Below are 27,428 nucleotides of genomic sequence, written 5' to 3'. Positions count from 1 at the left end.
ATTTATGTCTGTATATTGGGAGGCTTGGAACGGATTAGGACATTTACATGGAAAATACATCTCTACTTACAAAATGTTCTACTTAAAGAAATTTCTTCCAGAACCAATTAATTTCGTAAGTAGAGGTACCACTGTATTAGCTTCGCGCCTCCACAACTCGATATCCTCTGTGTGCTCGAGGGTGGCCTTCATCTTATCGTATCTGTAGTTATTTTGGAAAGTTGTCTGACAGCTCAGTTTTCCTTTGAGCTGTCATTTTGTCTCTATGGGTTTTCAACTCCATCTTCATTCCATTGTGTAACTCTTGAATTTGTTGGCTAATGACATCCATGCTGCCTCGAAACAACGCCATGCTAGCCTCCGGTGTTTGCTTGCTATCGTTATTTGGGTTTATCCTTTCTTTATAGTGGTTGTCGGGGTTTTTCACTCTCTGTCTTTGTTGGAACTTTACTCATCAGCTCAACATGAAAACATGTTGTATTTATCTCGAGTTTCGTAGATCATCCCACCGGAAGTTTTATTTTGAAATGTTATTTTCTTGGCAAAATACTGTCTACAGTATTTGAGTATTTATTTTTCTCAGACAACAGAAAGTGGACATGCGGTGGTCGGTCAACAGCCTCTTTAATTGAGACAACGAACCCAAAAAAATGGTGGGGTGGTTTTCATTCATCACACATGGAATTTATGTACGTACTTTGCGGCAACTACAATAGTGCTTAGGTTGTCATGTTCTTAGTTACTTACCATTGCTTATTTGAATGTTGCACTTTTTGCAACAACTGATAATTGTCTATTTATGGTATTCGCTCTGGACTGGACATGTATTGGCAGTCGTGTACAAGTATGATGTTTCCTTTTAATTTGCTGTTTTTTTCCAAATGAGTCTGGGGTTTTACCTTTTCAATACTGTCTTATGTTATTTTGCCACTTTGTGCTTTGTCATCTACATGCTCCCGCTGCAACATGAATTTCCATTAAACAGACTAAGAGTTTCTGATTCTGGACTGCATCACTGCAATCATCAACCACAATAATACAAAAATTAATAACTCTGTGATGGTGACGGAACTGTATTTTTAGCTTGTGTGAAGAGTGGCTGATGTCATTATGTTGGTGTGTGGACTCAGCTGCGTTCAAGTGTGTCTCTTCTACTCCCGCACAGTCACAACTTAGAATGAATGACGGACTTCGGAACCGAAACATGGCACGGTTTGATATCACGTGGATGGGTGCTTGGCAGGGCTGACCCAAATCGGTCCGTAGCCAAGAAAGTAGCATCTTCGGTACCAATCCCTAACCAAAACTAAGAATTATTGTGTTTGTAAATGTAGAATATTTGATACAGCTCTTGCATTGGATCATCATTAGATTTCGCCGGTGGTCAAAACATTGTGGTTTGTCAGTGTATATTGTTGTTGTAGGGTGTGAGCAGTTGCAATTTGAAGACATGACCCACCAACTTACTGTACCAAACTCTGAAGCCTAACATGGGCCATTTGTCTACTATAGCCAGTAAACTAATTTGGGAATGCTGTGATGAAAACCGCGAGCAAAATTCCTAACCACTGGAAAGTGAATGTACGAATCTTTGCTTGAAGAGAAAATACCGCAAAGTGTCGCTGAAAGGCTTTGGGTCCTCGGTAAGTGTAGTTTCCACAGATTTCACAGTTGTAGTTGATATTCAGGCCATGGAGTTTATAGAGCCAGTATGGAATTGGCTGAAAGGAAAGTGAAAGCAGAGTCAAACACTGTGTAGTCACCATCATAAATCAGACAATTTGCTACATGAAATGTGAAAAAGAGAGAAAAAAAAAAAATCATACTTTGCTGAACCACCTTTTTACTGTAACATATTGAACGAGGAATTCAATAAAAGGCACACACACTTCCTTACATCTCCTTAAAGGGACAAAGTATGTCTGACTATATGAGAATATTTGCCCACAGTTTAATTTGATTATAATGGGTAAATATGTTAGAGCAATTAAGAGAACATGATTTACATGAAGAGAACCTCTCCCTCAAATGTCCCCATTTTTAAAAATGGAATTTTGTAGGCAGGTTTTTTCCCTTTTTCTTTATACATTACAAAGCTCTGAAAGGACCCATCGATGTAATCCATCCAAAAACTGCCATTTAAATAGACAGAAATGTACTTTAATAATCAATGCATTTTTCACTTTGTGACTGTCTTGGGCAGTGGGCCACAGCTATGTATCTCCTATAGTTTTTTAAATGAATGATCGCTGTGAGGGTTGACCTGGATCTTTTAAGTTTTAAAGATGACTTTTTTCTTAGTCAGGCTTTGCTTGTGGGCACTGGTAATTCTTACACATTTTCCCCAAAATCAAATTATAACATTTGTTACACAAAATGCATGAGCGAAAGGAGCAGATTCCACATTTGCAGGCAAGTATAAATTGTTGGAAAATGCTAGCTATGGTATTTATATACTGTAAAAAAAAGTTTAGCAATGTTGATTACGAGCAAGGTTTGCCTAATGTTAGGTTTTGTTGATCGGTTAAGCTCGTAAAGCTTGACCTTTCACTGCTCTAGTGTTTCTTGTAGCTGCACGGGGACTGACATTCTATTAGTCACGTGAAAGCCCAAAAGGAGCACATGAGACAAGGGGCGCGGTGGGAAATTCACTCTGGTGCTTGTGCACTACTCTGATGAGATTGGGTGTATTTGGAGCGGGAGAATGCACTCCGCTCCCATTCATCTCAGAAAGCAGCCAGCGCTGGCTCACCATGTCCCAAGTCAGAGCACCTAGAACGCGCACTGGCACTCCGTTTTTGGTGCACCAAACGACAAATTTGAGTTTGTGAGTTTACGCTCTGAGTTTCTGAATGGTCACTATGAGCCAGTGCGTGCTCGGAGGATATTTCCGAACGCGCACAAGATGGCCGTTGCGCAGCTCACGAATCCAGCGCATTGATAAGACTGAGATAAATATATAAATATCAATTGATCGTTCCTTCAATCTGAGTGGCTGCTGTGTTGAAACTACAACATAAAATGACAAGTGGCTTGTATCAAAGCTGCATGTCTGATGTTTGTAACAAACCAATCTGTGTCAAAATCACTAAAAAATTCAATGACTTAAGAGTGAAGAGCCTATTCCTGGACAGTAGTTTGCGGTATGCACCAAAGAGCTGTAATCCACCCATGAACCAAGGAGGAGGAGAAGAGGAAGAAGAGGACAAGAAGGAGAACGAAAATAATAATAGGATGATTTATTAACAGGATTGCATTGGATTTTATTTACCCTCCAGCAGAACTGGATTCTGGTTAAGGAAAGGCATTTTATACTTTCAATTAGGGCTGCCAAGATTAGTCGGCTAATCGCGACGACGTCGACGATGTAAATCGTCGACAATTAATTTAAGTCGTCGAGTCGTTTATTTGTATATTTATTTATTTGGCGCATTGCTTTTCTCTTGAAACAGCCTCATCTCGCGCTTTTCCCCGCTGGCTGATTGCCTGTCTAGGGTGAACATGCGCAGTCGTGGTCATCCGGGTCTTCCGTGACCTACACAGAAGCATTGTGGGTAGTGAGGCGGGGTGTCATGGCTACCCGGTGTTAGCAACAGAGACCTAAAGTTCCGGCACATTTCAGCCACAAATACTTACGATGCAAACTTCCGTTTCATGGCAGCACGACGGGGATTCTCCATAATGGAGAAAGGAAGCACGTTGTGGCTGATGCCGTTTTTCATTTCTGACACGTTCAGTCGCGTCTGGAAGCTAGCTGTAGCGCACGGCACTAACAAACAGCATGTCTGCTGTGTGGTGTTTGCGTCTTGCAATATATGCCATGAAAAGATACCTCACGGGGGAGCACGGCCAAAAGTTTCAACTCAACCAACAAAATCCGACATTTGAAGCACAAGCAATTGGAAGGCTACGGTGAGTTTACGGGGCTCACTGCATTGAATTAAGTCAAGGCGGACAAAGCAGCAACAATGAAACGGCAGCTAACGGCAGCTAATTTATCAGACTTAATGACCAACCATTCTCGTTGGTGGATAACACCGGATTCTGTCGTCTGCTCGCCCACTTCGAGCCTCGCAAGCTACGTGCTACCGGGACGCAAATACTTGACAGACGTAGCTCTGCCTGAGCTCCACCGGAGAGTGTATTGTCGCATCGAATGTTTCCTAAAAGAAGGCCTATTATCCTGTTTAAGTTTTACAAGTGTTGAATGGAGCTCGGATGTCAGTCCTCTGTCGATGTTGAGCCTAACAAGGGAGTACTGCTTTTAATGACAATGCTCGAAGCAAGGCATATTCCAAAAGACAAAATACACGCAGTATTGAGAAATAGTGCGCGGAACATGGTGAAAGCTATGACCGACAATAAATGGTCGACCGAGTTTGGGCTGTATGGCATGCATGCTGCATCTTATGCATGATGCGTTACTGTCACAGCGCAGGTTAAGTGGCATTATTGCCACACGGAGACGCATTGTAGGTCACTTGTGGGCAACAGATCATATCATTTTATAATTCACAAAAAGATTAAGTGACTTTTTTCTCGTTGACAAATGCACAAGATAATTTGTCTATGCACAAGACAATAAACCAAGTTCCTAAGTCGTTTCAATTTAGGAACTCAGTGAATGGTTTATTCGAGTGAAGCCTGCATGTGACTATTTGTTCTACTTTGATTATATTCTGAACCATGCAATGTTTAGGTGGCATGTTATTCTATTTGACTTTTTGCATAATCAAAACGGCTGATTATTTTGATCTGTTAAAAACTGTGTTACTAAAAGCTGGTCAATTTAAGTTTTTCAGTTATGTTGTGCCAGCAACGTTTTTTTTTTTTTTTTTGGTCAAAATTACGGCAATAATGTGGCTGCTTTTTTTTCAGATATTGCATAATGGCAGTCATCATAAATAAGTGGAAAAATATAGAGATTTTCCATGTGATCGGAATCGGTATCGGACGATCTCACTCATGCATGATCGGTATCGGTGTCATAAAACCCTGATCGGAACATCCCTAGTAAAAACAGCTACAGGCAGCCACGGACCAACAATTACAGGTTGGTTCGGCTTGAAAAACAATCGACGAACTGACGAATGACAGATGGGAACCCAGGCCGCTGACAGATGATGAGTGACAGACCTGCAAAATTTTGTAAAATAGCAAAACTGATTGGCTGTAATGTAAGGAATATACAATATAAGCTGCAAGGGCATTTTATAAATGGAACTGCAGATTGTTTTTGCTTGGTAATTAGAGAGTAAGTGTAAATACAACAAGCAATTTTAGCATCGAGCTGAAACAGACCAAATGCAAACCATTAGAGGGGGTCGCGATACGATTTATCTCGGAAAAATGAAATTCCCTTTTTTCTTGGAATTGGAATTTCTTTAGTCGAATCGACTGAAAGCTTTCTTAACAACGGCCATTTTTGCATTCCTTTTGTATAGCAGAGTGAACTTTTATACCTTGCCATCCCAGCCCAAGGGCAAATTTTTGGGGTTGTAGATGATCTCGTTGTCTTCATCTTCGCTTTCACTCTCACTGAGCTGCTCCTCCTCCTCTTCCTCACGTTCCTCTCCAGTTCTAGCTTGCTTCCTCTGCACATTCTCATGGGTAAGCTGTCTCTGCTCCTACAAAAGTAGAGAAACATGAACTTGGTGACTACTATAGTAGTTATCACAAAATTAGGTAAATCAATCTATCTCTTAAGACTTATTTGGTAACATTATAATACTTACACCAAGGATTTCAACATATTCATAGAGTTGAGCCTCCAGAAAGGCAATTTCCTTGTTTCGTTCGGTGTCTCTGCAGGTATAGTGAATGGAAAACAAATGTCACCATAATCATAAGCACTTACAGTGTGTATAGATTAGATTACATTAGATAGTAGGGTTGGGAAATTAATCGTAATTTAGATATTTGCTTCTCTTGATCTTCAAAACATTATAATACAATACAATTTTATCTATATAGCGCATTTCAAAACAGCTAGAGCTGTAACAAAACACTTTACAAACAATACAATAAATAAAAAAACACAATAAAAGGCTGTGATACACGTATTAATAAATATAGATGTAAATAATATGAAATATAAATAACATGGCACACGTGCATTTTAGAACTGAAATACCTTTTGTTACTGCCTACATCTACATCAAGTGAAATGTGTTGTAAGACTGTGAGCTGTGAGAAAAAAATGTGCAGTTGGATGAATGTCAGTTAACAAAAAGTTGACTCGCCAAAAAGATTATATTGTGAAACTTAAGACAGCGTATGAAAGCATATTTGATTCAAATAAAGTGCATTTTCAGCACAACTGCTAAATGGCATTATCAAGTATCCGTACTTGGTATTGGTGAGTACTTTATTTGAACACCTACTCTGAAAAATGTGTTATTGGTGCATCCATAATAAGTGGTTTACAAACACATACTTCTTAGGACCTTTAGCTTTGGGATTCTTGGCAAACAACGAAGGATCCAGCAATTCCAAAGATTTGCCTTTGGTACTAAAGAGTCGCTGAGCTCTCTCTTCCAGGGTCCTGTCAAACACACAAAAACAAAGACATAAAATAAACATTCATTAGTTCATCAACAGTTTGAAATGCAGGTACGTAACAACATAAAACAATGTATGGGTACATTTGTTGTAGGCATCATCCATTTTCTTATGCTTGTCTGGCGTGGGGTCGTGGGGGCAGCAGTTTTAGCAGGGAAGCCCAGAATTCCCTCTCCCCAGTCACTTCATCGAACTCTTCCAGGTGGGATCCCAAGGCGTTCCCAAAACATAACTATTTATTGCTCATTAACTTTACCAGAGGAGGACAAAAGGGAAATTATGTTTCTTTTCCAATTCATGAGTTGATTTTAGCATAAGAATTAAAAAAAAAAAAAAAAAAACGGAGTGGGATGTCACATTGTCCTTTAAAAGATTAATTTGATAAACATTTCTTTTAATAACTTTGATAATTTTTTGATTGCCTCACTCATGCTATCACCGGTGAGTGCTTTCACATTTGTCTGTCTCCTGTATGACAAGCGCTTCTAATTTTACTCCCTTTAGCAGTTTCACTTTTCTTAAAGGGGAAGTCTACCCAAAAATGTTCTTTACCAGAATATGTTCTATGCAGGCCCACCAGTCGAAACATGGCATTCTGATAGTTTGTGGAATATGATTTAAACAGTAAAATGCACCGCTTTTTGTCCATCTCAGGGGGTGGTTATTTTGCCACTTTCTGTTGACTGAAAATGACAGCACAGTTGCTCAGGGCTCAGGTAACGAGCAATCATGGATCAGCTTCAGAAAAAAGGTCAGCCGTGATTGATGGTAATGGCCAAATGGCTAAGAACGGGTGGATTTTGCTGCTTAACTCACATTCCACAAACACAATATTAATCAGAATGCCATGTTTATACCAGTGAAGGCGCATAGAACATATTATTGCACAGAATTTTGGGGGGTTGACTTCCGCTTTAAGGACCATTTTGATTGTTTAGTGTGTTAGATTAGGCTTCTTAGATAGGTGACTTGAGCCAGGCCGTTATCTTGCTGTGACCTCTCTTGCTTTCACTTGGCTTCCCTTTTCTATGACAACCCAGGCACAGGTCTTAGTTGATTTCAGTTAAGGTCATAAGGCCCTGACACACCAAAAAAGACGCTGGCCAACAGTGACAAACGCTTACCCCCTGTGACGTCCGGCCGGCTGTCGGCACGTTACGCTGGCAAAACTCACCGCAACGACAGACAGCGACGCTGACCATTAAAGTACCTTCTGCGCATGCATAAGATGTAATACCCTTCCATACCATCGGCGGCGGTAGTCACCAATTCTCATGGTTAGAAAAATCTAACCGGAAAGCTGCTGGCCGGGGGGGATTATAAAAACGTAAACAATGCATTCAGCTCTATTCTTCGCTCACGATGAACTCCCACACGAAGTAAACCATAACATTCTTGACACGGCATTGTGAAATACTTACATTGTCAATCCTCGCGCTTGTACTTGGAAGAAGATTAAGGCAGCGGAGGCGTGCTCACTGTTTTTCCACATTTGTCACTTCCTGTTGGTGCTCCGCGCGCTGATTTGCTAACAGCCAATCAAAGTGACCAAATGTCACGACTGGCGACGCCGATTCAACATACGTAAACGCCTCCCAGACGCTTAGAGACGGGTTACGATACTACGACGGTGGCCACTACACCAATCAGACGGCGCTTAAAGACGCCACGTCGGTTTGGTGTATCAGGGCCTATAGAGGCACTCATAGTCACATGGGCTAGGCAGGGTCGCCCCCTTGTGGGTGGGCGGCCTAGAGTATAAGAGTAGGAATCCTGGGGGAGGGGGTTAGACCTTCTGTAATGTTGCAGAGAAGGCTTCACAACTGTGTCGCGATCTTTCTGGCATCCATTAAATAGTTCAACTGAGACTATGAAGTCTTCAGGTAGTTTACTATTACCATAACGAGCATTAAAGATTAAAGAACCAGGCAAAGGTTCCCCCCCAGAAACCTTTCAACCTTTTACGTCTTTGGGAAAAGTTCAACATGTCTGTCAACATAGGACCGGGTTCCGCATTCATTCAACGCGGTCACTTCTGGCAACTGTGATTGGGTGTATGTATTGTACATTGATGGAACTTCCACCTCACGACAACATGCAGGGACAGCTATATGACCAACTCAAATTGCATGTGAAAGAGGAGCATTTGTAACTCGGGGTTCCACTGTACTATACATTTTATGGACATTTTCTGATCGGTGGTAATGTCTTTAATTCGCCGATCGCTCAATTAAACAATTACGTCTTTGATCGGCGAATGGAGTACTGATGAGTTTTTCATGTGAACTTAATTTTGCAGCTATTTTGTGAGCTTTTTCAAAATGATAAAAGTGAGCGGCAATTTCATACAAGCTGTGCATTTCTCAACACTGGTAACCAGTTTAGTTTCATAAAGTGCTCAGACTCCAGATGTGTGCGTGTGGATGAACTTTTTGGACAAACCTAATTAGTTTATTTTGAGCTTTCTGCAGTTCGTTCTTTAAAATTAGAACATCACAAGAGACAGCAGCTTCAAAGTCATTGACATATAAAAGCATAAATAAAGTCTCAAGGTACTATCCATCCCAATGTTTTTACACTTGAAAGTGTACCATTTACTGCAACTATTTGACAAACGGTTTGCCAAATATGAGTTTACCCAGTTACTGTACGTTACATATCATAAACGTTTCGGATTACAAACGGGGTCATGGATCAAATTAAATTCGTGACCCGAGTCTCCGCTATAGTAAACTATAAAACAGCTGCTCCTTGCAGACATAAATAAGACTAGGGATAGACCGTTTATCGGCCGGGCACCGATATTCTGCGTCTTGACGAATATCGGCATCGGTCTTTTTAAAACATAATCAATCAATTTAAAACTGTGTTGGAATCAAACCAAAGATATGTGAAAGTTAAATTCTCTGTCATTTTGAAATTTCGGAGAACTTCATTTATTGTCGAAAACTATATGGAGTTATTTTTTTTAAGTGTTTTCATTTCACTTTTTAAGACATGCTGACGACCTAGGGTGCTCCCTGAACTTTTTGTTACAATTTGGTAACAAAGATGTATATTGTCAAAAATTTAGAGTATTAACAAAATCAAAATAAATCTACATTATGCAAATGTAGAAAAATGTTAAATAAACATATTTTTAAAGACGTTTCAACAAAATTAAGATTTTTTTTTTTTTTTTAAATACGATTTTGAAGCCAATATTTTCATTTTTTCGAAAAATTAATATCGGCTCTCGGTAGCCTTGACCACTAATAATTGGTATCGGCCCTACAAAAACACATCGGTCTATCTCTAAATAAGACATTGTGTTACGCGTCGAAGGCAAGCTCACCCTCCACATTTAAGTCCCAATGCCAGAAGCGCAGACTTTAATCGGTCCAGACCTAAGGAAGCCAACTCCTGTGAGAAAGAAATAAGAATTACATACGGATACAATGTGACATTCAAATTACATGTTGAATATATTTGTATTGTTTTTACCTCCCAAGACGAAAAGGCTGAGAGGTCCAGGTGAGCTCCAGCATGTGTCAGAGCACTACTTGTCTCTTTCTATGAACAAAAAAGGCAATCAAAATAACCATGACTGGTCAGATTCAACAAACAAGCTAACTTAAACCAACTACAAGGAGGACCTACAGGCCAGCCTGGAAAAGTGCCACTCTCCCACTTTTTCTCAAAGTCTGACAGCACTTTGTCATACAGGTCATTCTGGTCAAGAAGAGGTTTGACCCGGTCTGTGTAGTCCTGCAGATACTCGAGTAGCATCTCCAAATACCTGGAGACATGAAAACATGGCGTGAGCGATGGGTCATTTTAAGTATTGAAATTACGTTTCATTTTATGTATAGTTTTAGTATGATACTCACTTTTTGTATTCTGCATTCTTTCTGTCTTTGGGGATGTCAAACAGCTGGTCAAATGATGACAGGTAAGTGATGTACTCGACTTTCTGTTGAAGGAGATGGATATACATGTACTGGTTAATAACAAGCATGAGTTTGCTTAGTTGTGTAAAATGAATTATGCAAAATAGAAGAACCTCAGCTGCCTTCAGGTTGATATACTTTAGGTAGCAGTCATGGAGGTCAAGGTAGCGGCCATATCCTTCTTCATCTGTGAATTCCACTAGATCTGCAGCAATTTATTTGTTTGTTAAGGTCCATACACAAATTCTAACAAACCTAACGTTTGGGGATGGTCACAATTACAATGATGGCAGCCCCCCCCCCCTCGCCCCAATTATTGGTATTTTCACAACATTAAAAAAATAAATGCAAACACCTTTAAAACAAAGCAAAACGTCAGTGCGATTATGCTGTGTTTTACATATTAGCAGATAAGTCAACTAATCGCGACTACTGTTGGTGATTAGTCGAATAGCAAAATAATCATTTGTGGCAGCCCCGCAGGAGAGCCGTCACCGCGACCTCGCTTGCAGTTCTAGTTTTTACTGCTGCCAAGTATGGCCATTGCAGCGAAAGCAGGAGGGTCAACCAGCCAGTCTTGTTAATGTTAGTAAAAATATGTTTTATGCCTTTTTTAAGTATTTGTCAGTTTTTTTTATCCTTCTGGCATCAAAATGGTATCGAGTAATTTTCTGGGTTTTTGATATCGAGTTCGAAATTTTAGTATCAGGACAACGCTAGTTGGAAATAATTACACTATAGGTGGCAAGACTTACTCTGAGCCTCATCACTAGGGTTGTCTCTGGCTTTCATTAACTCTTCGAACTCTGCAGACATCGGAATGGAAATCTACAGGTATACAAACATTGCAAGTCATTAAAAAAAACTAACTTTAAATTAAATTAAAAGTCTACAATAACGGATCACTTACTTCGTTTGGGTGCTTCCTGTGAAACTCTTTTATCTGTTTCAGCCTGTTGTAGAACTCTGCAAATTCATTGGGCCCCGAGATGGCAGCAAGCTCATCCCTCCTCATTCTGTCAATTATATAGGGAGCGTGATTATTTTCTGGTGTAGTCCCCCAACATTTTAAACACGCTGTAGTGCAACCCCTGCTTAAGAAACCTGGCCTTGCTCAAGGTGTGCTCTCAAATTTTAGACCCATTTCCAAGCTGCCTTTTCTTTCTAAAATTCTGGAAAAACTGGCGCACTCACAGTTAAAATCTTTCTTGGATGAACATAATGTCATTGAGGTTATCCAGTCAGGCTTCAAGATGATGCATAGCACAGAGTCAGTGTGATATCCTCCTGGCAAATGACACTGGAGACTATATACGTCTTGTTTTGTTGGATTTGACAGAATTCGATACGGTGGACCGCGGTATTCTTTTGGCTCGTTTGCAGCACCAAGAGGGCACTTACTTTTCATCAAGATCTGTGAAGCTATCAACATCCCACCATCTGTTAGTGACCACCACGCTATGAGGTCCCAGAGAAGGAAAGTCATCAATGGAGGAGCTAGTGTTGCACGGGATACCGCTACCAGTACCATACCGCGAAGAAAAAACACATTTGTAAATATCTGTTGCTCTTTCAAACATCTTTTGTAAATATCCACTTAAAACTTGTAGAAAAAGTTTTCTTAATTGTAAACAAATGAGGTTTTGAGCCCAAAAATAGTTTTATCGCTACTTTTAGGAAATTGCCCACGAAATCCGGTACTTTATACCGCAATGAAGTAGAAAAAAATATTGTACAAAAATGTAATTAAAGTTAACCAATGAAAATGAGACATGGCTTTTGAATTGTGGTTCAACAGAATTATTATAAAAAACAATCACATGAAACAGGCCTAGACAAAAATGATGGTACAACTAGAAAAGATAAAGTAAATGATTTGACCATATGGAGATGTGAAACCAATGTGTGTCATAGGGCTGTGCAATTAAATCAAAATTAAATTACAATTATTACACTGCACACGACTACAAATTGGCATAATCGTGAAAAAAACTATTATTGATATTCATTTCATGCTATGTTTGTTTACACAAGAGAATCATACTTGAATTTTAGTTTCTTTTTTAAAAATTTTATAACTAATTTTATAAATTTTGTTTGGTCCAAAAGGAACTTACTTACATTCATTTGTCTTGATATTTTTTTTACGTTTACATTTTTTTGTACCAAAAAATAAATGATCGTTTGAATAATCGTACTTTCAACTATTACCAAAAATAATCATGATTAATATTCTTTTTTGCTCTATTATAATGTAATTTTGAGCGCATTTGTTGTGCAGACCTCAAAAGTCAAACTCAAAACAGGGGACTATTGTGAAAGTAAACAAATAACAGTTATATAAGTATTGTTACCATATTTTACTGTACTTTTAACCTCATAGGCTACTCCTCCTCGATGACGTACGCCATAATGGAATTTAATTCATTTCCGGTTTCTGTTTCTTTTTAAAGAATATGATTTTCTCTTCAAACCTCTTTACAATACTTAGTGACTCAGGCAGGTACTGTATTAATTATGGGTGACTTTAATATACAAAGAGGTAGGGCTGGGCGATATGACTGAAAAGTAAAAATAAACTGGTCGATATAAAGATTAAATAAACTCCATTTTAAAGGTAATGTGCTTAGAAGGGCTGAGAAATGTTTGAAAAACTGTCACAATCTTAAGTATCTCATATCAGTTTAAATGCTTCTTCATGTTTGGAGGCGGAAGCGCGCTGCCTACATCGGGCACCAGGCTGCAATTGGGTTTGTTTTTCTTTTTTTCTATCTAACGTTTTATCGAAGGCATTTTCTATTGGTATCGATCACGTGTCAATCGCGATACATATCGATATCGAATTATCAGCCCAGCCCTACAAAGAGGTGGGAATTCTGTCAGAACGTCACCGACGGACACCTGTTTTGCTGGCGATTGATGGAACACTTTAAAATGACGGACTAAGCACTGATAGTTGTGGTATTTCGTCCGTCAGAGTAATCATCACTAACCACGTTAGACTGAGTGAGACACATTCAACCGATGCTTGACACTCACCAGGCGTGCTGGGTGATGTGACGATATATATAGTGAAGACGATTCTATCGTGTCACTTTTCTACGATCACATCTTTCATTTGCACCAAACGGTAATAAAAATGTCAAACGAAGCTTAGTTTGATGGGCAAAAGCTTTGACTTAGGAATCTTATGCCACACAGCTGCCACCGGGTGGCAGAATGAACAGCAATACAGTTGACAGCAAGTGGCAAAATCGCTGCCCCCTGAGATGGACAAAAACAGGTGGATTTTGCTGCTTGACTCATATTCCACAAAAGCAATATTAATCAGAATGCCTTGTTTCAACTAGTGGGCCTGCATATTACATATTATTGTAAAGAAAATGTAGGGGTTGACTTAAATTGTTTGTAGGGAAGATTGTCACTAGCCAATATATTAATTCCGTCTGACAATCAAGTTACATTTTTAAAATGCATGTAAATACAGTGGGTGTTATCCATTGAATACTTTGGAACATTATTTAAAAAAATAAAATCACATTCTTTGATGAAACGGGTAAGGTTTTATAAAATTGTGAATACGAGGACTTACCCATCTTTGTCTTCGTAAGAGTCTCTGAGATTGGCACTCACTTCCATATACCGCTACAAAAAAAAGAAAAGAGACCCGGTATACATGAGACAATAAATAACGACCGCATTATCAATTGAGACAGTACAGTTGTGTTTTATAACAATATACATTTAGCAATAGGGCTGAATCGGGTCCTCGAGTAATTCTAGTACCTCCGTTAGAAATATAAAGCTTGAGACATTTTTTCTGTCTTGGATACCCGCTTATTTACATCTACACCAGGGGTGTCAAAGTCAAATGGACGGAGGGCCAAATACAAAATTTTGCGACAAGCCAAGGGCCGGACTGATAGAATGTTCATTGAAATTTTTTTTAAATGTCCAGATTGGATCGGGTCCTTCGCGCCTGCTGATGTCACGCTTTATAAATCTGTAATATATTTCTTTGCGTCTATGTTTGTCACCCCCCTGGCTGTTGTGTTTTTATCTTCAGAGTTACTAAATAGAAAATAAAATTAAGTACATTACTGCTACTTTTGTGAGGCAGCTCATACGTCACTTCCGTTTGCGTTTCTCCTGCCAAACTGGAAACAATTTTCTGGTTGACCCTGCAAGATTGTATGAACTGTACATAATGTGAAGTAAAACGGAGAGGATCATATGATTGGTATGATGTCTCCAGCTGACCCTATTTTAGAGTGGCAAGGTATGAATGTTTCCTGTCAGAAAACACAGGCCCGTATTCCACTTGACACGTCTATTTAGTGTGGTCTGCAACAACACAGGCAAAGAATAACCTAGCAACATCATCCAATGCATATCCATTTGTTAACAATATGCCTAAACATTGCAATTCACTGTATTAAGAAATGAATCAGCCAAACAATACATACTATACACATTCATACGTTTCATCGCTAGAATAGTTAGCATACTAGCCGAAATAACTAACTAGTGTTCATCAACGTGACATCACTTACGAGAACATATCCAGGCTATTATGTAGAGCAGTTACCTGACACGAACCTGACTCATTAACCTCACCTTTTAACATTTACACACAACAACAAACATGGTGAAACACGGGCAATCTGCAACTACTGAGGAGTTTGCTGGCACGAACAAACTACGAGCTGTGTCGAAGAAGGAAAGAGAAAAAAAAAGTCACTCACTATCAACACTTAGTGCTCGAATAGCGTTCAATGCCTGCTCACAGTGTGGGACATCTCAGAACTACGTCGAAACTCAATGAATTTATCACATGCCAACAATTACTAATAATAAAACAACGTGAGATTTCTAACATGAAGCATTTCTAATACAGTGTGTTTTACTCCAAATAACCTTTCACCACAATCCGATTCTGAAAGCCACGAAAAGTGACGTGAAGTCTTCAGTCAGCATGTAGAACAGCCATGGGGTGGCAAACATTGATGCAAAGAAATATATTACAGAAATAGTGTAACGAATCGGGTTATCTGTGTTGTGGGCGAATTTGTGTTTTGCCAAGTTGTGTTGTTTCCGCGGTTAATGAATGCATCGCGCGGCTCGCTGGATGGGAGGGCATGCGAGCGAGAGGAGCCGTTGCTCTTTTTTGACTGAACGGTTGTCGTACTGTATTGGCGTCGGCTGCGGCCCTTATTAGCCGGTTGGACTAATAAAAAACATGATAATTAAACTACGTCTGACGGCGTGTTCTTTGAAGTCGCTACAATATATTTTAAAGCGTGTTAAAAACGTCTTCGGCAGGCGCGAAGGACCCGATCACATCTGCTACCCACACCGGCTTGCTGCGGGCTGCGGGACGGATCGTTTTTTGATGAAAAGAGCCAAATTGTGGTTTCATATGAGGTGACATATCGTCACTGTCCTGTGAAGAACACTGTCCATTTTTAAAAATGTTTTAAATTTTTACGCGAATGTGGTTTCAGCATTAACGTGAACATTTGAAAAAAAAAAAAATCCAAAATTCATACATCATGCTCACACCACCGTGGCACCGTGCACCTGTCCCTTATTTAGGAGTGAGAAAGTTGTCAACCCTAGTGGCCAATGCTATAACTACAGCCGGCTGGACGTCCATAGCCACCGAATCTTACATGACTATGACGTGTATAACGTATGTGGATGAAGGACATCTCCGCAGCTGTGTGCTTCAGACATGCGTCTTGGAGGAAAGACACACAGCTGAAAACTTGGCTGCTCTCCTGCGGAGTGTGATGGGTACGTGACACTTGAAAATAAAGTCGTCGCCTGTGTGCATGATAATGCACCTAACATATGGCGACTGAGACCCTGCTGGACTGGGAGTCGGTACCATTACTCATTACATTATTTATAATAAATGCCATGCATTGCATTGGCAAACGTATCAGAAATGTATTTCTCTTTCAATTGTTCACTTTTATTCAGTCAGTTGTTGTTACATCAACAGAATTTAAATTAACAAACTGTCCTGAATGTTTGGGCTAAAATAGTCCCTAAATACACAAATTTTGAACTTTGAATTCAATGTATTAAATTTAAAGTTTTCTTTCTTATAGAGTAGTCGCAAATAAAATTTGAGACTAGTCGGCGGGCAAATTAGTCGAAACAAATAAATAAATAAATAGATAGATAGATAGAGAGAGAGCGATTTTTCCCCTTCAGCAATATGCCGCACGAGACCCGTCTCCGTGACAATGCATTTGCCCGAGACACAATCATAAGCAAAATAATCCCAAATGGGGCTCTGTCGTTTTCTCCCAACTTTCGTTATTATAATGTTGTTTTAGTTTTGTTTCCTACCCATCAGACCTAATTGTAAACGCGTTACGTCACTTAAGACGTCGAGGTGCCGTACGGCTGTACAACTGATGTAAAAACCGACAGCGCCGTGTTTTACATTTTAAGCGATCACAAAAGCTTACAAACACAAAAACGAATGGTATTTTCGCTACGGTTATCGTTCGTTTTAGTTAGTCTTGCGAGCAGACAATGTCGTTTTGGTTAGTTATCTTTTTAAGAAAATATTTTCGTTTTTATTTTATTTCGTAAACGAAAATGTTTTTTTAATTTTAGTTTTCGTTATTTCGTTCGTATTCGTTTACGTTAATAACCTTGGTGAGGACACCATGTGGACGTTAAGGGGAGCAGGGTGGGCGTGACAGAGGCACGCCCCAGTAGTGCCGGTACAGTATATGCATTCATTGTGCGTCACAACATTGAAAATGGCAACCATGAAGAGACACGCCTACAAAGCACAGTTCAAACTGCAAGCTATCAGCTAGAGAAAGAGAAAGAGCGGGAGAGAGCAAAAATGCTTGCAGAACAAATGAAGATCGAATATTTTCAAGAAGGTCTGTCTTGGTGCTTAGTTTTATGAAACAGCGCCATCTATACATCCTGTTAAAGTGTGGGTCTTTTATTTGAACATGCATCTTATCAGTGTTACACATTTGGCTTCCACTCTCTCAACAGTGCATGATTGCCCCCTATTGGCGTAATCTATATTTATTAATATTTGTGTATCACGGCCTTTTATTGTCTTTATTTATTGTCTACTGTTTGTAAAGTGCTTTACTACAGCTCTAGCTGTTGAAATGCGCGATATAAATAAAATTGTATTGTATTGTATAACTGATAACAACAACAAGATATCAAATTGTTACACATCCGGGCAAGGACCACCGTGGCGCAGTAACTTCCGGCGGATTACAAGGAAAAGCTGGCCACCTTCCGCTCCTACTGTAGTAAAAAGATTGCCGACAAACGCATCCGGGCCAAGCACATCACCAACATGGACGAGATGCCACTCACGTTTGACATCCCGGTGAACCACAATGTGGAGAAGACGTCCGTATCGCTACTGCGCTGGTCAACGGGGCACGAGAAGTCTGCTTTTACTGTTGTGCTTGGTTGCCATGGTAATGGACAGAAACTGCCACCTATGGTGATTTTTAAGCGCAAGACGCTGCCGAAAGAAAGGTTTCCGGCCGGAGTCATCATCAAGGCCAATCAAAAGGGCTGGATGAACGAGGAGAAAATGAGAGTGGCTGACTGCGGGTGATTTTCCCCAAATACTGTATTTATTCCTACTTCATACCTAATCGCTTCACTGTATAAATGCCCCGACACGCTGGACCACATTTACTTCCGCAAACACATCAGGGGTGACGTCGTCTTGCATGCAGGTCACTTTTGTGACGCAATGTGTTCATACAGCAGTTAAGACTGAGGTCACATTTAACATGTAATATGAACGTTTACGCAAAAAAATCAAAATTGAGCATTAAGACCTGCGGTGTGAAACTAGCCAAAGCGACCGGATGTTTTTTTCCACACGTCACCGTTAATTTGTGACTCCATGCGCGCTCATCTCTTGCCGCTGCGAAAAACCAAGTGAAGCGAATGAACTCCCGGCTTGCCATTATTCCCGGAGACGTAACAAAGGAACTCCAACCACTGGACATCGGTGTAAATAGGGCGTTGCAAGCGGGGAGCGATGGATGACGGACGGCGAACACAGTTTCACAAAGACTTGAAGGCAGCGCCGGGCAAGTTACGCCACACTTTGTGAATGGATTGTGGATACTTGGGCTAAAGTGTCTGCTTGCACTATTGTGCGAGCTTTCTCAAAAGCCGGCATCGTTTCTGAGGAGCCGCATGGCAACGAGACTCGGACAATGACGAAAGCGAACCTGCCGTGTTTAATGGAGAGCTTGCCCAGCTGTTTGTTTCGGATACCGAAGATGAGGACTTTGATGGATTTGTGGATGACAGTTAATCACTGACAATTACGTGAATACATTGTTAAATGTTTCAATAAAAAACAACCGAACTCAGTTTTGCTCCCTCTGCTTTTTTAAAAACATATGTTAGCGTGCTTGCTAGCATATCATCGCTGTCATGTGAAAAACACTTATCTATCCATTTTTTAAATTTATTTATTTTTACCTGAATCATGTTTCCACGTTATAGACATCACATTAAAGACACAATTAAAAAAAGTTTCCAAAATTGGAGATAAATGTTTTCACAGGACAGTAACGATACGTTTTAGTGTGCATGCTTGCTACCGTGTGTTGTAAACTATTGTATGTTTTACCATTCCTGCTCCCGATAATACGGTGCGCCTTATGTATGTGTTAAATACAGAAATAGCACCCGTAACTGAGACTGCGCCTTTTAATACGGTGCACCTTTTGGTCGTGAAAATACGGTACATGTTTTTTGTGGATTTAAACCATCTGTTGCGATGGAGAAATACACGGAGACTTTGAGCAGCCAGATGAATGTGCGGTATGCCGGTAAATTGTGTTTGATAGGCGATTTGGACCCATACACACTTCAACAGAGAGACTGGATTACTGACCCGCAAGCATTGTCCGTTGTGACGTACATCAATCTTGTCCACTACCTAATTTTCCACCCAAGCCCATTCCAGAATAATAAATGAATGGAGGCATTTGACAAGTTTCGCGGTTCGCGATGTGTGTGTTTACAATTTCCATTATGGCGACCGGAATGTTGTGAGAGCAAAAGTGCTGTCTAAGAAATAAGATATATGCTCGATTGACATATCACTTTCCTGGTTTCGTCATTTTTAAATGGGCCTACCCTGCTGAAAAAACAGCATAGACCGGCAAGGTTTTGTTTTCGTGCTGGTCTCAACAGCTACTAGCAGGGCAACTCGGAAAACCATCACGCGCACGCACGATACATGCTCGACATTATATCACTTTTCTGGTTATATCATTTTGAATTGGGATACCCATCTTAAAAAAAAAAAAAGAAAGAAAAAAAAAAGAAAAAAAGCATAGGTCGGCGTTTTGTTTCTGCGCTGGTCTCATAAGCTACTAGCAGGGCAACATATAAGACCAACACGAACACGCTACACTACAGGTCAGTCACCGTTTTTTTTTGTTTTTTTTAAGCAAGGTAGTCTAACTAATGAGATAAGAAAAATACTACCGTTTACACTTAATACACTTAAGTGTGGCTGGAGATTTTTATTCTTTTTAGCCATACGGGCTAAGGGGTTTCATGACCCAGCGCCATCCCAGCGGCTACGAATGGACAAATAAATAAATAAAAAACTTACGTCCAACATGGATCTTGTCCTGTGATCCGAATTGATCTGCTCGCGCAACTGTTGACATAATACATTAGCATTAAAAATAAACAATGATACTATTAATTTTAACGTGTCTGTCTGTGTTCATGATGTTAGCTATACAGTAATGCTAATTGTAGCATAATGTGGGAACACTCACCGTCGATTTCTTGTGTAACACCTCTCTGGTTTTAGCGTCCATTAGCCTCTCCTTTTCTTCATGATAGCGACGTTGCTGCTCTAAAATTGTCTCCATGCTTTTTAGAGTAGCGTAATACGTACTCAGTACAGGGAAATTACAGGATACAGGATAGAAGACAGCTAACAAAGCTAGGTACTTAAATGAACGCACGAATACGCACACGCTCTGGTGTGAGTTAAAAGGCGGTTGGAAACCAGCTTTCAGATGCATTATCGCCACCTACTGGACTGGCGTGTGTTTCACGAAAGAGGCTGTAACTAACTACTGTACCAGTAAAGATTATTATCCATATATTATTGGCGTAATTTACGAAAGGAACACGTGGGCACATTTCTTCTGCAAATTTCCAGAGGGCTTTTTTTGTCCCCTGCATTGTTTTACACCCCCCCCCCAAAAAAAAAGAAAATAGGAGAGAAAAGAAACACACGGGAAATGGACATTTACCAGCAAGACCATTAAGACAAAAACTGTCAATAACATCAGTGCATTGTTTTTTTTTTCAACAAACTTTATTGAAAACTACAATATACATGAACAATACAAAATCCAAGGATGCACAATCTACAGGACATGTAAAATTAAATTGGGCAGACTGGGGCTCCAGGTTGTGTCCTTAATATAAGTAGTCTTTACAGAGTCTTCTGGTCTGAATGGCCAGTTACATCATCCAAAGACAACAGCACATTCGATAAAACAACAGTACAAGTACAACAAACAGTTTGAGTGTTATATAAAACTTGGCTTTCCAGAGAAGCTCTTGCTTCACTGACAGCATTTCTCATACTGACCAGGAGATGGCCAGCCTCATTCCACAAACGCTAACTGCACGTGGAGAAAATGGTTGGTAGGTACCCCTCTGTTTAAGAAATAATAATAATAATGATAATGAGTCCGCTGATAGTGTAGTGGTACACACGCCTGAGTTGTGTGCGGGCAGCGTGAGATCGATTCCCGCTCAGTGACAGTGTCTATGTGTGCCCTGCGACTGGCTGGCGACCAGTTCGGGGTGTAGTCTGCCTTCGCCCATTGACGGCTGGGATAGGCTCCAGCAACTCCCCGCGACCCTGTATAGGATAAGCGGTTTGGAAGATGACATGACATGACATGACATAACATAATGATAATGATAATGATAATGATAATGATAATGATAATGATAATAATAATGACACGTCAATTAAAACTAACCACTGAAAATCAGGCATTGCTATTGAATTGTGGTTCAGCAGATTTATCTCAAAATAAATAACTCATTAAACAGGCCTGGACGAAAAATGTGTGTGTGTGTGGGGGGGGGGGGGGGATTGTTAAAGACTATGGTGACTCACAAGTAAGATTGCATTTACTTTTAGGCTGGTGTTGAAAATTTCAGCAGGTCACTCACTTGGAATGTAAGATCAATTATTAGTTCACAAAAAAAAAAAAAAAAAAAAAATTTCCAATGCGTGTTCATTTTATCTTTCAAGAAGGCATCCAATGTAAGTAAAGACTCACACAAGTTGATTGAATTTGCTCGTCTATTCTTTCAATCTCTGAAATACAGGAATCAGACACGGTCAGATCTGGGCTTCTTTTCTTACCTCGCGAACACTTACATCCATGGAAGGCGAAGTGAGAAAGGGGCGCTGTCGAAGATGCAACCCTCACATACATATTGTTGTCCTGACAGATAAGCCTAATCAAAAATGTTGGTTATGATATTCTCCACCTATGGTTTATCACTTCAAGGACCAGGTCGTCTAGCTGCAGACATCCTTGGTTACAAGGACTCCTACCCCTGTCAAATATCCCTCAAAGCCGTATTCCATTCCACTAGACAAAGTTGTATGCGTGCATTTATGTGAATGCCTGTTAGTGTATGCGTGTAAGTATACATGTGGAAAACATCTGTGATGCTAATTCGACGACACATTGGTTGAACATGTCCCATGGTCAAATTATTTTCAATCTTGTCTCGACGTACCACCATTTTTGTCCTGGCTTGTTTCATGAGTTCATGATGATTATATTCTTTAAAGCTGTTCAATTCAAAAGCCATTTCTGATTTTTATTAGTTAATTTTCTTAAAGTGGAAGTCAACGCAAACATATTTTTTTCCAAGAATATGTTCCCAGCAGGCCCACTAGTTGAAACACGGCATTCTGATTAATTTTGCGTTTGGGGAATACGAGTTAAGCAACCAAATGCACTCGTTTTTAGCCATCTCTGGGGGCGGCCATTTTGTCTTCTGTCAACTGAAAATGACATCACAACTGCTCACAATGACCAATCACGGCTGACCTGATTTCTGAATCTGAGCCGTGATTGTTTTTTCAGCAGGAAGTTATACCGTGTGAGGTAGTTTTTTTTCTCCAAAAATGAGAGCAACCAGCGATTCGAACATATTTGCTTGCCGCTATCAATTAAATATTTTAATTCTGGATATACCATACTGGTCCGTGTCTCTTTTGGTCATTGCGTGTCTCTTTTGCTCATTATGTTTGGGAGCAGATATTACAAATAGAAAAACAACTCGTTAATTAAAAATATCAAAAACAACAAAACTGAAATACAGCTTGATTTTGTAGTTTGCTGTCTGGAAGGAGTAAGTTAAGCACAAACCAAGACACTAGCGTAATTATATCATTTTTAGCTATCAGCATCTTAAAGTGGAAGTCAACGCAAACATTTTTTTTTCCAAGAATATGTTCTATGCAAGCCCACTAGTCGAAACAGGGCATTCTGATAAATATTCCGTTTGAGGAATAAGTGTTAATCCTCTCGTTTTTAGCCACAACCAATCACGGCTCAGATTTAGAGAAACGGTCAGCCGCGATTGGTCGTTGTGAGCAGTTGTGATGTCATTTTCAGTCGACAGAAGACAAAATTGCCCGCCCCAGAGATGGCTAAAAATGAGTGCATTTTGCTGCTTAACATATATCCCACAAACGCAAAATTAATCAGCATGCCGTGTTTCAACTAGTGGGCCTGCTGGGAACATATTCTTGAAAAAAATATTTTTGGGTTGACTTCCGTTTTAAACAAAAAAAAGTTTTTTGTTTTACAGACCACCCCATGGCCCCCCTAGGATAAAAGTTGCTCCGCAACCGGTCACTGCTATCGATAAATTGTTGTCTGAAATTTAAAACCATATTCGATAATGCTCAACAAAGTGGTCAGTCCTGAATGTTTGTCTGCCACATCATGATGTCAAATACTTTTTTTAGATCTACTTTTCTGATTTGATGTTATTTCACTTTATGCTTTTGCATGACCGACTTTCCTAACAACAGTTGCAAAGGAATAGAATTAATCTGGAATGAAAATAAACATGAATATTCAGTCATTTATTTCTAGCGTAAGTACTCAAATGTGAAAAAATAAAGTGTTGTGAGAAGCATGTGCAAAAACACCTGAAAGGAAAATGCAGTATCGGCAATGTTTTTTTTTCCAATGCAATTTATTAGATTCAAGCTATGAAATAAAGTTCTTGAAAGATGATCCAATTGTTCCATACCTACCGCGATGACTAGGTGTTTCTTAGTTTTCTTGCTGAATATTTTCTCTTATCACCACAATCTGTACATCAGGTCCATGTCCATTGGCATCCAAGTCCAGCCCCCGAAGCCCTGCTTTCTGTGTCACCCGTATTTGACGCTGCGCCTCCTGCTCCTCTGAAATTGTGAGCTCCGTCCTCCGCTGAACTATCCCAGCCTCATCTCGACCCGACTCCCCAGTCAGCTGCAGCGCCACGACTTCACCTTCTTCTACTGACCGTGGGTTGATCTCGATGACTGTGTGCTCTTGGCTGGCCTCCACCTCTCCCTGCATTAACTCCTGCTGCACCAACATGGCGCCGTCCAGCACCTGTGCCTCGATGGGTACAGCTTCTTCACACACGGCCTGCTGGCTAAGGTGTAGCAGCTCTACAGGTTTGACCATTGCACTTAAATGGTTTGAGTCATGCATGGGACTAGCTTCCACCAGCGTGAGGTTGGAAGACGTGTGCAAGGTAATGCTGTCAGTTTTTCCATCTCCAGTCACCATGTACCGCGTGAAGAGCTGTGAGCCGGTGGGCAGCAGAGTGACAGTGTTGGACGACTGGCCTAGGGATGTGATCGGTAGGTCTGCCACAGTAAATGGCTGAGCCAAGGAGGATAATGAGATTGGGGACAGAATGGTAAACTGTGGAGGTGTCAGGGCAGGCTGAGGGTTGATGCTGGAGGTCAGGAGGGTAGTGGTAGTAACAGGCTTCTGCAAACGAGGTCGCTTTGTCTGGCGTTTGATGGGAGTCATGCCTTTGGCAGGGTGTGGGCACGACAGGACAGCTTGACTCTCTTGCTGCTTTCGCTGTTCCGCCAACTGCAGCTCCAGGTCTACAGACAACAAAAACAGTGGAAGAGAACAAATGAAATATGTCACAAAGTTAGAAACGGGGAAAATTATGTTAGGGCTGCTCGATTATGAAAAAAATATTAATCACGATTATTTTGGTAATAATTGAAATCAGAACTATTCAAACGATCATTTACTTTTATAATAAAAACATGTTTAAATGTAAAATATATAACGACAAATAACGCCCCCCCCCAAAAAAAAAAGCATCCGTGCGTCATTAGATGGCGTCTAGAAGAAGAAGTAGATGGCTAATTTCCTCTGCACATCCACTTACCAGCTGAGAGTATTGTGAGTGGATTGCATTGTTTACAACTGTTAGCTGCCAGCAACCACCGTTGTTGTGATGATAATGAAGCACGGAGTGGAACAAGCTAGGGGACATCACGAGAATATTTAAGATTGCGTAATAACACAATATTATTGGGTTTGTTGCACGTTATTTCGCAATTGTTATTGTTATTTTAGGAGGAGAACTAACGTCTTCCACTTCCGGATCATAGCTTTCAGTGCGTTTTTTTTTTCTTCCCTCGACAGTGAAATGGGCATCCACTCGAGGGCAGACCACACCTATGAGAACAATGCTGCAAGATGAAGGGAGGGAACGCACATGAAAAAGAGCCCTGCACAGTCTTGTGCAGGTATAGCAGGCAGTCTTGCCCTTTAAAAGAACCCGACACAACACGTCAGCCGGGATTGACCTGGTTAGGGACGATTAGAGGGATGGACGAAAACCTACCTCTGTCCTTGCTTTGTCCGTCCTTTTTAAGAGTTCTCGTCCGACCTTCCACAAAATGGGCGTCCGTACATGACGGACCGTTCCGTCCCACTGACGGAATGCCCACCTCTGCTTCATTTTGCCTTTACCTCAGTATTCTATAATGCATGACAGATCTGATATTGTTTGTTGTAATAAAGATTTATTGTTGAAAAATACCTAAGAAAACGGCCTTGGGAAAAAGAAAATCTCAATTTTTAGGGAAAAGAAATTCGCAATTAGATTATTTATCATAATTGTTCAGCCCTTGCACATAGGATGAGCACATAGTAGATGAATAGTTTGTAAGAAAGAATATTTAAATCGAAATGCTTATAGTTTTATTTTCCATTTATCGTTGTCTGTGATTAGTGTTATCTGTCTTTATAAAATAATCATTCTTGGTGCCAATTCAAATTTCATGGTGTCCAGTTCTTAATCTCCACTCCGAGAATTGAACCTCTGTCTTCTGATTCTGGCCTAAATTCATAGCCATGTCGCTATTTCTACATGTAAACTTGCTACGTGATACATTCATATAGGATAGCGTGCATGCTAGTATACTCTTGCAAAACCTTGTGTTTCAATGTGTGCAGTACTCACTGCAAAGGATTCTAAGAATTTGCGCTTGGCTGGGATCAGTTTGCTGCCGCCTCTTCACCAGCATCTTCTTGACAGAGTTGAGCAGTCCAAACACCTGGCCAAGGTTACTAAGCACTGCAACCTCTACCGGGAAGGAAATGTGATCAGTTGGTCAGAGAGAAAGGATGGGCAGGTTTAGCTTTTGCAAAACCAGAACCACACAATTCTCTGAACTTGACATCAATATTGAATTTGTTCGGATTAGTATGCCTGGCAACAAATATGCATTTCTGCACCTGTGTTCTGCAAGACAACAGACTCCTTCAGCAACTGCAAGCGGTTCAGCAGATCCAGCAGCTCAGTACTGATTTTGGACACCACTTCACCCAGCAAACCCACATCAGCAATTCCCTTCCAGAAATTTAGCGCATCTTCTAGACAAAAGAAAACAATAGTACAGTCCATTTGGTCTCTGAAATGTGTTAAGTAGAGTGAAATGTCTAACACACAGAAGAGTTTAGGTACCTGAGATTTCATGAGAGTCCTTGTTTACAGATTCTGCTGAACCTAAGATGCAGTGCCCCTTTTCACTCGGTTTCTCTGCCAGATTGTCTCCTACTATCTTACCATTACCGAAGGACTCCTGTGCTGCAATAGCAACACAAGAGAGGGTGTTCAAATTGTAATAAAAGTTCAAACGGACCTGTTTCCCTATATCAAGAAATAAGTACAGGTTAACACCCACACCACATGAGATTTTTTATGATTTGGGCTTTTTGTTCACTACCACAATAGTTTTATAAAAGCAAAATCTGGATAATAAAGACAGGTAGACAGATACTTTATTTATCCACAAGGGAAATTCACTGATGCAGTAATCTTTACAATGAAAACAAAGAAAGCCAACATGTTGAATTAGTAATACATTTTAAGCGAAAAATACTAAACAACTATACATGTCTTTTTTTAAAAATATAAATAAAGCTGATGTGAACATATTAGAGGTGCGCACTTTACGAAAGTTTGCCAGTCGGTCATTTGTCATCTGTCAGCAGCCTGTGCACCCGTCCATCATTTTTTTTCAAGCCGAACCAAACTGTAATCGTCTGTTGGTCAGTTCGTCATGTTAATTTAACTGCGATTCCCTCAGTAAACGTCAAAGGTCCGCCAGTCCGTCAATTGTCAATCCGGGGGAGGTCACACAGATGAAAAATCCATCCAACCATTATCTGAACCGATTTGATTAAAATGGTAAATGCAGTGCAATATCTATATCAGAATGTGTCGACTTGCTGCTCTAACAGCTTTATACTCGCATGCATTTGACATTTCACACAGCCTACAATTATTTGCCGA

General features: G+C 40.3%; 2 protein-coding genes and 1 long non-coding RNA gene across 16 annotated transcripts in view; 1 reads left to right on the top strand and 2 right to left on the bottom strand.

Moving 5' to 3' along the window:
- Positions 1–20,563, bottom strand: part of sf3a3 (splicing factor 3a, subunit 3) — a 27,939-nt gene extending 7,376 nt beyond the window's left edge. The window contains exons 1-14 of the mRNA XM_086013676.1: positions 20,318–20,563; positions 20,146–20,193; positions 14,083–14,135; positions 11,401–11,506; positions 11,246–11,318; positions 10,604–10,695; positions 10,431–10,513; positions 10,201–10,339; positions 10,045–10,113; positions 9,896–9,963; positions 6,437–6,544; positions 5,736–5,805; positions 5,463–5,627; positions 1,611–1,721 (exon numbers count right to left, since the gene is read on the bottom strand). Coding sequence (XP_085869802.1) covers positions 1,611–1,721; positions 5,463–5,627; positions 5,736–5,805; positions 6,437–6,544; positions 9,896–9,963; positions 10,045–10,113; positions 10,201–10,339; positions 10,431–10,513; positions 10,604–10,695; positions 11,246–11,318; positions 11,401–11,506; positions 14,083–14,135; positions 20,146–20,193; positions 20,318–20,413 — 1,281 coding nt within the window. The 5' untranslated portion in view covers positions 20,414–20,563. The remainder of the gene's footprint in view (positions 1–1,610; positions 1,722–5,462; positions 5,628–5,735; positions 5,806–6,436; positions 6,545–9,895; positions 9,964–10,044; positions 10,114–10,200; positions 10,340–10,430; positions 10,514–10,603; positions 10,696–11,245; positions 11,319–11,400; positions 11,507–14,082; positions 14,136–20,145; positions 20,194–20,317) is intronic.
- The window catches only part of LOC147132653 (uncharacterized), a 27,880-nt gene extending 452 nt beyond the window's left edge, over positions 1–27,428 (top strand). The window contains exons 1-4 of one of the 3 annotated variants that reach the window (XR_015081972.1): positions 19,700–19,946; positions 23,929–24,270; positions 24,379–24,459; positions 25,271–27,428. This is a non-coding gene — a long non-coding RNA (uncharacterized LOC147132653). Of the gene's footprint in view, positions 1–19,699; positions 19,947–20,962; positions 21,204–23,928; positions 24,460–25,270 lie in introns of those variants that run through there. The other 2 variants (XR_015081973.1, XR_015081971.1) reach the window with 2 other exon arrangements.
- Positions 21,405–27,428, bottom strand: part of gmeb1 (glucocorticoid modulatory element binding protein 1) — a 37,325-nt gene continuing 31,301 nt past the window's right edge. For 10 of the 12 annotated variants that reach the window (XM_086013662.1, XM_086013667.1, XM_086013673.1 and 7 more), the window contains 4 exons: positions 26,598–26,720; positions 26,369–26,506; positions 26,094–26,216; positions 23,673–24,714 (listed from right to left, as the gene is read on the bottom strand). In XM_086013662.1, the coding sequence (XP_085869788.1) occupies positions 23,879–24,714; positions 26,094–26,216; positions 26,369–26,506; positions 26,598–26,720 (1,220 nt within the window). In that variant the 3' untranslated portion in view covers positions 23,673–23,878. Of the gene's footprint in view, positions 21,424–23,672; positions 24,715–26,093; positions 26,217–26,368; positions 26,507–26,597; positions 26,721–27,428 lie in introns of those variants that run through there. The other 2 variants (XM_086013663.1, XM_086013666.1) reach the window with 2 other exon arrangements.

The sequence above is a fragment of the Filicampus tigris genome, chromosome 18 (genome assembly GCF_054856515.1).
Source record: "Filicampus tigris isolate MCC_2025a chromosome 18, RoL_Ftig_1.0, whole genome shotgun sequence".
Taxonomy (NCBI): Eukaryota; Metazoa; Chordata; class Actinopteri; order Syngnathiformes; family Syngnathidae; genus Filicampus; species Filicampus tigris.
Note: the sequence above shows the minus strand (reverse complement) of the source record. Positions and strands in the feature narration are given on the sequence as shown.